Source organism: Primulina eburnea, unplaced genomic scaffold (assembly GCF_022965805.1).
Source record: "Primulina eburnea isolate SZY01 unplaced genomic scaffold, ASM2296580v1 ctg451_ERROPOS252312, whole genome shotgun sequence".
Taxonomy (NCBI): Eukaryota; Viridiplantae; Streptophyta; class Magnoliopsida; order Lamiales; family Gesneriaceae; genus Primulina; species Primulina eburnea.
In genome coordinates, this window is record NW_027331262.1 from 95,656 (window position 1) to 107,496 (window position 11,841).

An 11,841-nucleotide genomic window follows, 5' to 3' on the forward strand; every position below is an offset into this window, starting at 1 on the left:
TAGAAACCGTTTAAATATTTTGTAAAGAATTTAAAATATATGCAAGTTGAATGAGTAGAAATATTTTTGGTTGAAGCATTTTATCAAACACTTGGTATCCAATATTTTGGTATTTGAAGAACACATAAAATGCTTCAACAATGCATCTTTAAAACTATGAAAATGATAAGTAAATGCAATAAACAAATAGACACGAATTTGTTTATGGATGTTCGGAGACTTCAAATGCTCCTACCTCACCCTTCTTCCCCTTGGGAAAGATATTCACTAGAAGACTTTGATTTTTATACAAACACTTGTACAAACCCACTCAGCTAGGACTTACCCACTGCCTAAATTGAACTCCTAGCACTCAAGATTGTAAGAAGCACATCGCAATCAGTATATTGTTTAATGTCTCATATGCAAAGACTACATACACAAGTTTATTGTCTTTGTGCAAGACTCACTCAACTAATATTTGAAGTTTAACTCTCTTGTATATGTGTGAATGATTGTGTGTGAGGAATTTATCATTTTCATTGTACATATCAAGTATCCTCACACAAGGGCTCGTGCTCTCAACTAGCTGATTTCTTCATGCTAACTGCGCATGCTTTGAATTTACTTCAAAAGCTCTTGTTTGATCTTCAAGATGTTGTATTTATAGGCTCCAACAACGATAAATACGTTAGATATAAGAATATGACCGTTTGGAAAGTTTCTGTATTGTTTCTGCAATTGCAACGGTCAAATTCGCCTTGCTGGACATTTTCCCAACTGGTCAACTCTGATCAACTCAACTGGTCGTTCAGTTCAACTGGTCAGCAGCTGGTTCAGTTTAGTTGGTCAACTGCTGGTTCGGTTCAGTTCAGTTCAGTTCAGCAGCTGGTTCAGTTCAGTTTCAGCTGGTGTGCTAAAATCAGCCTAGCTGAATTCAGTTTGTGTAGAACCGATAGCTTCATCGTCATTTATCAACATCTAACATTCGATTCAAACTTTGAATTTTGTAGATTATTTGTAGATCATCGTCTTATCTTTCCAACAAATACTGGATCGCTTCATTCCAATAACCGAGCTGAGAGATATGACGAACATACCGCAACTGCTCATATCCAACTGATTGTTGTTTTCGTGCAATCAGTTTGGTAATTCAGCGATCGGTTAGACCTTGATAACATCCGAATTTTCTCAACTGATGTGAAATACGACTTGTTCCAAATTGAGGTTTCCGATCAATCCAGTTGACGGATTGTCATTTGAATTATCCATTTCAGAGATATCATCAAAATACCGACGCTTGCCAGAAATTCAATTTATGCAGAATTCAGTTTCAGCTTGCTTCTTGTTTTAATAACTTCACACTTAGTAAATATATTAGAAACAAAACAACAAGTTTTGTTAACATCAAAATCAAAATTGTGAACATGAAATGTTCTAACAAAGCTAGTATTTTTTATGATAATACATTGTAATGACAAATTGATTATTGGAAAGACTACATAATGGCAAGTCACGACACTCTTGTCGTAGACATAATGCCATAAACCAGTTGATCTCTAATAAAATAATCTTAGTCGACTATGTGAAATGAAAAAATAACTTGACGGTCTCATTGACAAATGTTTGGGTAGAGATTAATATATTGCACATCAAGAGGAATGAGACTAAAAATCTACAACCACAACGAGCATGGCGGTAACTCAACCTGGTTGATTGGAGATCTCAAGATCTTGGTATAATGTGACAACTAAGTGATGCAAGTTGTTGCAAAAGCACTTGAAAGGAACTTTACAACAAATTTTTATTTTCATTGCTAGGATGAAAACATGTTGTCTACCACTTGTATGGAGGCTAAGTTTAAAGTTTTAATGATTCTTATTTTGGAAAAAGTAGAGTATGGTAGGATATTCGTTACAAGGGATCACCTATAACGGTGAGACACTTATTAATCAAATATCGTGTCCATATCCAATATCTTTGAAACATAACGAAATGATAGGATTATGAAATTAAAAGTTTGAGTGGGTCTCATGTGAGATCGTCTCACGAATACTAATCTGTGATATGGGTCAACCTTACCCATATTCACAATAAAAAGTAATACTCTTAGCATAAAAAATAATACTTTTTCATTGATAACTCAAATAAGAGATCCGTCTCACAAATTCGACCCGTGATACTGTCTCACACAAGTTTTGTCTAAAAGTTTTAGCACATTTACATATCGGAAAACAAGACTAGAATTGGAATAAAAAGAGAGAAACAATAAAATATTTGTCAAATTATATTTGTATGCGAGATGCATAAAATTGTATAAACTCGAAATAATAAAATTTAAGGTTAATTATATCAGTGAAGTATTTACAAACAAATGAAGTGAAATGAAATATAATAGTAATATAAAATATTTTTGGATAAGATCGTTACTAGCAGTATACCGAATAATGATAAGAATCCAATATCTTTAACAATTAAAAATCAAAATAATATCCATATATTGATTTTGATATTCTATTACTAGAGACGAGAAAAGAAATAAAATATTCGGAATTTGAATTTTTTAAAATTCTAATTAGCTGAAATATGAAAAAAAAATTTAATTTAATTTATTTTTCTTATTTCAGCTAATTTTTTTATATAAAAATTTTGTGAACAAAAAATTTTTCCAAAAAAATTGAAGCATCCCCTTCACTACTACTAACCCAATAAAAAAAAGTTCTGCTGCTATCTTTTTCCGTATATTTGTTGGAAATACTATTTTGAAATTTAGCAACGTTTTAAACATATACACTGCATATAAAATTTTATTTACGCACTTACCATTTTTTTAAAAAGAAACAAAAAACTGGTAAAAAGAATTTGGTAGATTTTATTTTACAATAATGATATAGTGAGTATTCGAATTTATTTGACAAGATATTTTGAGTGATTTCAAAAATTAAATTCCTTAATAATTACAACAAAAGGTAAAACAATATAAAGAAATTTCAGTGAATAATCTTAGTCAAACTTCTTTTTGGGGAAAAAAACACTTAATGTATTCAAATACACTTTTCTTGATTTTAAATAATTGGAAATAACATATAAATAAAGATGAAATAAAAGTTAAGTTTGTTCAAGGATTCAACGAGTAATATTTTAAAAAATTTATTAGTGTTTTTTCCATCTTCGTTCGTAGATAATTTAAATAATTCTTTTTTTCCAACAAAATCATTATTATATATGATATTTGAACCAAGTTAAAAACTTGTGTGAGACGGTCTCACGGATCGTATTTTATGAGACGAGTCTCTATTTGGGTCATCCATGAAAAAGTATTATTTTTTATGCTAAAAGTATTAATTTTTATTGTGAATATATGTAGGGTTGACCCATCTCACAGATTAAGATCCGTGAGACGATCTCACATAAGACTCACTCTTGAATCAAACTATTAAAAATATAAGCAAATAACTCATCCATTTACTTTGGCATGTCTTAGTTTTGAAATACACCGATAAACTGAAATCTAACTTTTCTAAAAGAGAGGTTGCAAGTCCTGATTTAGCCGTCCGATTTTAGATGCGATTTAAGAGGAATTTGACTTAGTAGAATAAAAGAACAAGTAAAACAAATTCTTCAAATTAACATTTTAAAATTTATGAATCCGATATAAAAATTACAGATATAAGAGAGTTTCGATCATATTTTTATTGTTTACAACAAAACTATAGATCAAATCTTAAATTCACATCTTACTTATTTAGACAACAATAATATAAAGTAGAGTGAATTTCAAATAACATCATTATTGTGTGAACTTGAAATCTATAAAATTAACATGAAAAACCCATATAAAAATGTAGTATGTGGATTTGAAGTTTATATTCTTACTTCTCTGAACAACAAAAATATATTTGAATACATTTGAAATCCATCGATTCAAATGCAACCAAACCTAATTTATTTCAATTGCGGAAATGTAAAATTTAACTAGAACTAAAAACTAGAGAAAATTATTTTGAAATAGAATCCGGTTAATATTTTTTAGATTGAATTAGATCAAGAACCAAGTTGCAATATGATCCGGCCCGTTAAATACCAATTAATCCATAATTTAGAAAAAGGAAAATATTCAAATTTGAAATCTGAGCTCCAACGGTAATATTTTCTAGGGTCTTCCCCAGCGCAGGCTATATATATATGATATACTTCATTCTCGCCGCTCATCAGAGAAGCCAGCTCAAAATTCACCCTGTCAATTTTCAGAATCTGCGAGGAAGCAATGGAATTTCAGAGTCTTACGAGGAGGGAGTTGCAATCTCTGTGCAAGAGGAATAGCATTCCAGCTAACATGACCAATATTGCGATGGCTGACGCTCTCAAATCTCTTGAGTTTGTAAGTTTTGTTTTTTTGTTTTTGTTTTGGTCTTTAGCTACTTAAATTATCCTCCAGATGCACTTAGATTTTGTCTTTTGATCTGGTCTTTTTCTGTATGTTGTTGGATGTAAGATCGAAGATTTCATCTGTGTCCGGTGGTTATTCTCATGTAATTATTAGTAATTGTTGTTGAAATAAGATAAAAATCATTGCGGTTGGGCATCTGTCTGTTTCTAGGGAGAATATGAAAGGTTACGATTAAGAATCTGTTGATGTTTGAAGTTCTAAACTCCTTTAAATTACAGTGAATTTTAATTTGATTGCGCAATTAGCTCGGATTTAACTTATCAACGAATAAATGTATGTGTGTTAAAGAGTTGAGAGAACCGATCTTTGTCGATCATTGTGTGGTTCCCTGTAACTTGTCATTGTCGATCCAGTTTCTTTCCTCTTTATTCTTGGATTAAATCCATTTTCTTAAAATATCCATGTACATTTTGTTGAAGGTTGAAGGGATTGAGGAGATCTCACAACCCAAGGAATCCGAATCAGCACAATCATCAGTCGAATCCCCTGCAAAATTAGAGGTAACATCTCCATATGTTCCTCCAACTGGTGGTAGGACTACACGCCGGAGAACTACTGCAAAAGAAGAGCCCCAAACTTTGCAACCAATGACTAGGACACGGGGCACAGCTAGAAAAACCCAGGCCAAAAACAAGGAGGAATCAAGAGCTGATGCAACCGAAACTCCAACAGTGGTGGCCCAACCTTCGAGAAGGAGGGTTCCAGTTGCCTCAGCTTGTAGGAAAATGGAGTCCCAGTTTAAGGAATGCGCAGAAGAGGACGAAAAAAAGGGTGTTCCGTTGACTCCCGTAGCATTGGAAGTTACTGGTCGGAGAAGGGGAATGAAGAAGGAGAGTGAGGTTAGGAGAGTTTATAGCACTCGTCGATCAGCAAGGTTGGCAGAGAAGAATGTGGAGATATCGAGTGAGGTGAAGAATGAAAAGCCCGAGATTTTGAGGAGTGATTTGTTTATGAAAGAAGAAGGTGAAGGTTATAATATGGAGATGAACGTGAAAGAGGTCTCAGATGGTGTGCATAAAGTATCAGAAATTACTGGTATTTTTTTTTTCCTTGTTTTTCATGTTTTCCTTTTTTAAGTATTGAATGAGTTCCTCAGTTTAGTGACAACTGACAATTCTGTAATGTTTAATCTTGCAGGAATCGAAGTAGAAACATCCTCGGAGAAGAATTTTAGGAGAATGGATGTTACAGAAGTTTCTTCAGGTCACAAACAAGATATATCAGATGAGAATGATGAAAGCCATGTGGAAGATAAACTGAGCCAGAACTCTGAAACTGACTATCATAACCTGGAGATGGATCAGTGTATTGATGCAGGAGATGAACAACTAAACGTCCATTGTGAGACAGGTTCAGAGCTGGATGGGGAGATAGCAGATGAAACAGAACCTTCTAATGGTTCAGAGCTGGATGGGGAGATAGCCGATGAAACAGAACCTTCTAATGGTGAAAATGTCGAAATGTCACTGAATGAGAGCAATGACTATGTTGAAGATGGCCATGGTATGCCAATTCCTAGTATATTACTAGCTAAAAATATATGTTTATAATTTTGCAATTGATTAGTTCAACTTGATATATGGTCATGTCTGAAGAATTTGCAGATGATGTGAAGCGAGATGAGGTAGGAAAAAAAATTGAAATGAACCCGACTAATGAAGTGGGTAATGGAGTGAAACAAGCCAGTGAAGAAGAGCCGGTGGGAAACATAATAGCTGCTGAGGAGGAGGTATCGGAGAGTGTGCTTACCAACATAAGCTGGCAGCTTAATTGCTCGGAGGGAGGAACGGTTGATTCTACTCTTCATCTGAATGCTGAATTTCTTGGAAAGGAGTCGAACCCAATTAAAGGCACAGAATGTGGAGTTCAAAGATCATCCAGTAGAGAAGCACATCCACTTGGAAAAGTTTTATGTGATGAAGTTGAAAATGTACAAACTGAAGCAAGTGAAAAAGCTGTAGATGACGAACCTTCTTCAGATGCAGTTGAAAATGTACCTGCCAGCATAAAGAATTCCCCAATCAAAGACTTTTGTGGTTCAGAGAGTGCTGCAACAATTCATTCTCCTATTCTTCAGAATGCTGATTTCCTTCAAGAAATCAAGACCTCTGGCATAAAAGTTGAATCAGGCAGTTCCATTCCACCAAGATTTACAGAAATTGATTCAAGTTTTACCATTCAACTAAACTCGTTGACACCAACCAAGAAATCTGCAAGCAAGGCATCTGCTACAGTGAAAAGTATTGCTGATGTTTCGGATAACAAAGAGAACATTGGGAGTTGCGGTAGTAAGGTTCTTACAAAAGAGAGCGTAAAAATAGCCAAAGACATTGCTGAGAATGTAGACAAAAACATGGATTTGAGTGATCTGAGTATGAGAAAGCTGACCAAGATGTTGAAAGAGAAACTACAGATCACAAATAAATCGAGCAAAGATGACAATGGCAATAAGGTGTGATCTCAACCCCCTTGTGTCATCATCCATTATTTTTTATTGTTATGTAGATTTTTCCTTGACTTTGTTTTTCGTCGGATGATACAGGCGATAACGAGGCCAGCTCTGCAAACGCTTCCAGAGAACAGAATGGGGAACTAAACCGAAAGGGATTTATTTGCTTCTGCATTGTTTTGATTTTGCGGTTTCTCTTGGACCTTATTTTGGTTATTGCATAGGAGTTTATGAAACCTTCTTGGTTTGCTCCTCTTTGAATTCAAGCTCCTATGATCATTAGTTTGTGGATTATGGCAATGTCATCTTCACCTATTTGGTAATCAAATAATGGAGTTTTGTTCTCGTATCAAAAATAGATGGGATATTAAAATCAATTCAATTCGAGTCCATTTCAAGTAAAAAAAAATAGATTGAATTTGAATAAGGCTCGAAGCTTGAATTATATTGATGCAACAAGTACCACCAACCTAATGTTTAGCAAAACACGGATCTTGATATCTTAATGGAATTAGTGAAAATACCAATGTATGCTAATAACAACAATTGTTATTTTTGAATGTTACAAAGTTAGTTCCGTAAAGAAATCAAGACCTCTGGAATAATAATAGCTGAACCAGGTAGTTTCCATTCCACCAAAATTTACAGCAATTGATTCAAGTTTTACCGTTCAACTAAACTCTTTGACACCAACCAAGAAATCTGCGAGCAAGGCATCCGCTAGAGTGAAAAAGATTGCTGATGTTTAGGATAACAAAGAGAACACAAGAAGTTGCGGTAGTAAACTGGTTCTTACAAAAGAGAGTAAAACATTGCTGAGAATATCGACAAAACCACGGTCTTGAGTCATCTGACTCTTATTATGATGTAGATTTCGAAATCCAGACTTGGTTTGAATTGGTTGAGTCGCACAGGCGATAATGAGATCAGCTCAGCAAGCGCTTCCACAGAACAAACAGACTGGGGAATGAAAGCAAAAGCTGAATTGGATTGCTTTGCATTTTGATTTCTCAAGGTCTACGATCTTTGGTTTGCGGTTTATGGCAATGTCACCATTGCCTGTTAGGTGATTCAAATAATGGAGAACTTGCTAAAATGACAAACTTATATGTTCGATAAACCAAAGATCCAAGTCACAGAGACAATTTAACGAGTTTAAAAACACCTTGTCTGAAAACAATAAAATCCTGGTAATTATTATTTTCTTCTCATGCATAGTTGACTCTCATTAAATTCTTTCTTTCAATAGACATGTTCTAAATGAAAAATAGTCGGGGTGATAAATTGGAGCAGGTATGGCAAAACATGTGTTTAACAACATAGGATAAATTAATTAATTTGAATTTCCAAACGTAATATTTCAACTTTATCATGTTTGGACTCATAAAATTTGGAATCGCTTGATCTTCGATTACTTTTATCCCCTCAAATTTAAGAGTGTTGAAATCAATCTCCATCGCCTATCTGACAAGTTCATGTAATAAAACAATCTCAATCGCATATCTTACAAGTTCATATAATAAACATTGGTTTTAAAGAACATGGATTATGACGATGTTCAGACAGCAATATACGTGCTTCATTCAGTCAAATCGACAAAGCCTTCTACCTAAACTCCTATTAACAAGAGAGTCTTCAAGCAAACTGACGCCTTGTGTAAGTATCTTCATGCACGAAAACAGGACCTTGAGCATTATGTTGGGGCGGAGGAAACTGTGGTTGTCCCATGGCAATGCCACCTTGACTAGGCGGAGCAGACACACCCCATGGACCAGTTCTGTTTTTTCCGGAAGTTAAGGTAATGTAATAGACGATCCCAAGAAAGATGCTGGCAAGGGATAAGACGGCAGCTCCAGCAAAAACACCTGGTTTGACAACATAACAGTAGTAGTTGCCAAAGTACAAGTTCTCTTCACTGTGTTGCTCATTGAGTGCTGCGCCCGTTAGCAACAGAAGGAATGCTATTACAAACGTAAACCTGCATAACATCACGTCAGAAACAAGCTGCACTAAACAACAATTGAGTATTTTATGAGATGAGTCTCAAGGGGAAGCGAGTAGCAATTTAGGGAGGGAGGTCGGAGGCTTATAAACTTTTTTCCTATTTAACTTACATACTTTTTCTATGTAACAAATATGCAAACTATAATCCCAAAAAGTATTTTGAGTTCAGGTTTCACACAGCTAGCCTAGAAAACTAGAATTAAGCATGAAAAATATTATCTGCTGATATATGGTGATAAGCCGTGGAAGTCCATCAAACAGAAATATAGTTTGGCAACATATAGGTCATCTAAACTACTCTGTAAAAGTTTCGAGAGTTTGCACTTGACAGCAAGTCATTTCACGTGCATAGAATTAGAGGAAAAAATTCTGATCATTACCAGGAGACAACAAAGCAAACAAGTGCTAAAGTCCAATTAGAGTTTGATTGATGTGGCCCTTTTCTACAACAAATGCATCCAGTAGCAACATTGATTATAATTTGCGCGATCATGAGAGAGACAGCTGCGGTTAATCCAAGACCAAGAGCAGGACTTCTTGGATAAATGCATTCAGTGGCAGAGGAAGAACTAACATCAGAACTCTGTATAATGAACAAGGAACCAAATGATTACTTGACTAAGACTAAGGGCACAAGACAGAGGTCAACACAAATACCTGCCTCGCAAGTAATAGAAAGATTCTTGTTACCCGTGTATTGTGTTTAGAGAATTATGTGATATATAGAAGGAAATCAAACATACCCTTTATATTTAAAATTCATTTAAACTGCATCATTCGACCAGAAACTAGTATAAAGGTTCATCTTGAATCTAGTGTTCAAATCTACTTTTTAGGCAGAGTCTAACCTTATAGCCTTTTATACAAAGTTCTCACTCAAGAACAAATTACAAATGAAAAGATACTGAAAATAAAAATAGTCAAAAGCATTAAAAATTTAAAAGCAACAACAGGGGAACTTCAATTATATTGGCTGAGCGTCACACAAATTTATTGTTACTCCAATTTGCTAAATTACACCAACTCCACTCTAGTTTTCAATTTTAATTATTTGAAACATGGACTAGTTAAAATCAATTATAAGTCTATGAACCATGCTGTCCATGCATTCTAAAGACTCCAGAACAGTCAAAAATATCATAGTAAATCATTAAGGATTAAGAGAAATACATTTGTCCCATTGTGCAGGCTTCACAAACCAAAACTGCTCGCACAAAAGGTTGGCAAAACAACGTAATGTTCAACGTGGTCGTGGATATGTGCACTAAGAAAGACTAACAAAATATTTAAGTATCACGACGCTCTTTGAGCACATGAGCTTCAATAACATATTACTCCATGACCCACGTACGTAAAAAGCAATCACGGTACCCACCTAGTCTAGAGAGGTGCAACAATGGATACTCCTGGCCAGCACAATTATATAATGTGCAAGAATGCCAAAGGAACCACCATGTGAAGAATTACGAAAAAGATGTTGACAGATATTTGTATTAACACCCCAATCATTGCCCAATTCAACTTACTGCTAATATGGTCAAAAGGAATTTAGATAACAAAGAAGGGCTCAAACCATAAAGACACAATCCAATTCTGTAGGACGACTTTGGCCTGATTTGGTGTCACTTAATAGGAAGATATGGTATCACTGAATAAGAAGGATTGCGTTAAACTTGGTTTGTTAAGGGATCTGATATTCATAAAATAATAGTTCTTTTTTTTTTCCCAGGAAAGAAGGCAACATTAGAGCCTAACCAAACATAATTCACAAGTAGTTCACGCCCAACCTACAAAACTTCTACTAATTATAAGTCATCCAAAAAACATTCGCCAATTAATCTGCAAAAGAGATTTAAGAATAAAAAAAAACAAATTCAAATACTCCATAGCGAAATCATATTAAAATGCTAATACAATCTGCTCCCTCCAACAAAGCAAACAAAACCAAACACCATGACCCAACATTGAAAGCAGTCATTGCTTGAACAGATCTTTTGTAAGTACCCAAAATAAAGGGTTTTCCACTGTAACTGACAACTTCCAAATAATTAAAATAAATAAGATTAAAAAAAATCAAGCGAGATGATTGAAAAAAGAAGCAAGCAAGCTACAAACAAAACCCAAAAAAAAAAAAAAAACACAGAAGAATCCCATCAAAAAAACTACAAAAAACAAAATCTACAGCTATAGTCAGTAAACAAATTCACATTTACCTTAATCCTCTTGGCCTCCGCAGCAAAGCCCGTAGCAGCACACAGCAATCCCAAAAGCCCTACAACACAGCATATTATCAAGACTTTCTTTTCCATTTTTTTCCCTCGAATCTCTGTCTAAAAACCCTTATATCTACTCTCTGTAAAGTCGGTGTTGGAAATACTGAAGCGACCCTTTATCTTCCCTAAGGAAATTCGTAGAACAAAGTAAAAACAAAAAACAAAGACGGTAAAAATGGTCTATTTGGGATTCTTAGTTCGATTGTATGGAAACAAGCTTAAAGATTAAGCAAATGCGAAACAAGGACGATTTGTGAAATCGACGGCGGGTGAGCTTCGAGAGAGAAAGAGAGGTGTTTCATGTGCAAGCTTTTAAAATATATATATAACTTTGAACACCCTTGAATTAATTCACGGGTGACCGCCTGACCGCCTCGTGTATATATATATATATATATAAATATATATATATATATATCAAGCAGCATTGTTTATACAAAAAATCAAGTAGTTCTCATCCTCATCTCTTTACTTTATATATATAAAATTTATGTCCGAAAGTTTTTAGGAACATTGCTTCTTCTTTTTTCTATCAAGCAGCATTGTTTTTTGGGTAATTTACGTGAACATGCATTTATTATTTTTTTATTTTATTGTAATAATTTTATTTTCTAATGTTATTTTATGATGATAATTTTTAATCTTTTTAGGTTGTAATATTTTACGTTGATTTTATCATCAATTTC

General features: G+C 34.3%; 2 protein-coding genes across 5 annotated transcripts; one reads left to right on the plus strand and one right to left on the minus strand.

Annotated features, from left to right (window-relative positions):
• Positions 1-4,195: 4,195 nt before the first annotated feature.
• LOC140821195 (uncharacterized) lies at positions 4,196-7,213 on the plus strand. Of its 4 annotated transcripts, none has more exons than XM_073181606.1 (5): positions 4,196-4,360; positions 4,849-5,464; positions 5,567-5,947; positions 6,025-6,881; positions 6,972-7,213. In XM_073181606.1, exons 1-5 carry the CDS (start codon positions 4,247-4,249, stop codon positions 7,023-7,025), a joined length of 2,022 nt encoding a protein of 673 aa, XP_073037707.1. In that variant the 5' UTR covers positions 4,196-4,246; the 3' UTR covers positions 7,026-7,213. The 4 variants fall into 4 exon arrangements, with proteins under 4 accessions (XP_073037707.1, XP_073037708.1, XP_073037709.1 ...); XM_073181607.1 differs by having other exon boundaries at positions 6,034-6,881; XM_073181608.1 differs by having other exon boundaries at positions 5,567-5,932.
• A 1,143-nt stretch (positions 7,214-8,356) lies between these two features.
• Positions 8,357-11,463, minus strand: LOC140821196 (protein VASCULATURE COMPLEXITY AND CONNECTIVITY-like). The gene is made up of 3 exons (XM_073181610.1): positions 11,096-11,463; positions 9,263-9,465; positions 8,357-8,856 (listed from the first exon to the last, which is right to left on the minus strand). Exons 1-3 carry the CDS (start codon positions 11,189-11,191, stop codon positions 8,514-8,516), a joined length of 642 nt encoding a protein of 213 aa, XP_073037711.1. The 5' UTR covers positions 11,192-11,463; the 3' UTR covers positions 8,357-8,513.
• Positions 11,464-11,841: the final 378 nt, after the last annotated feature.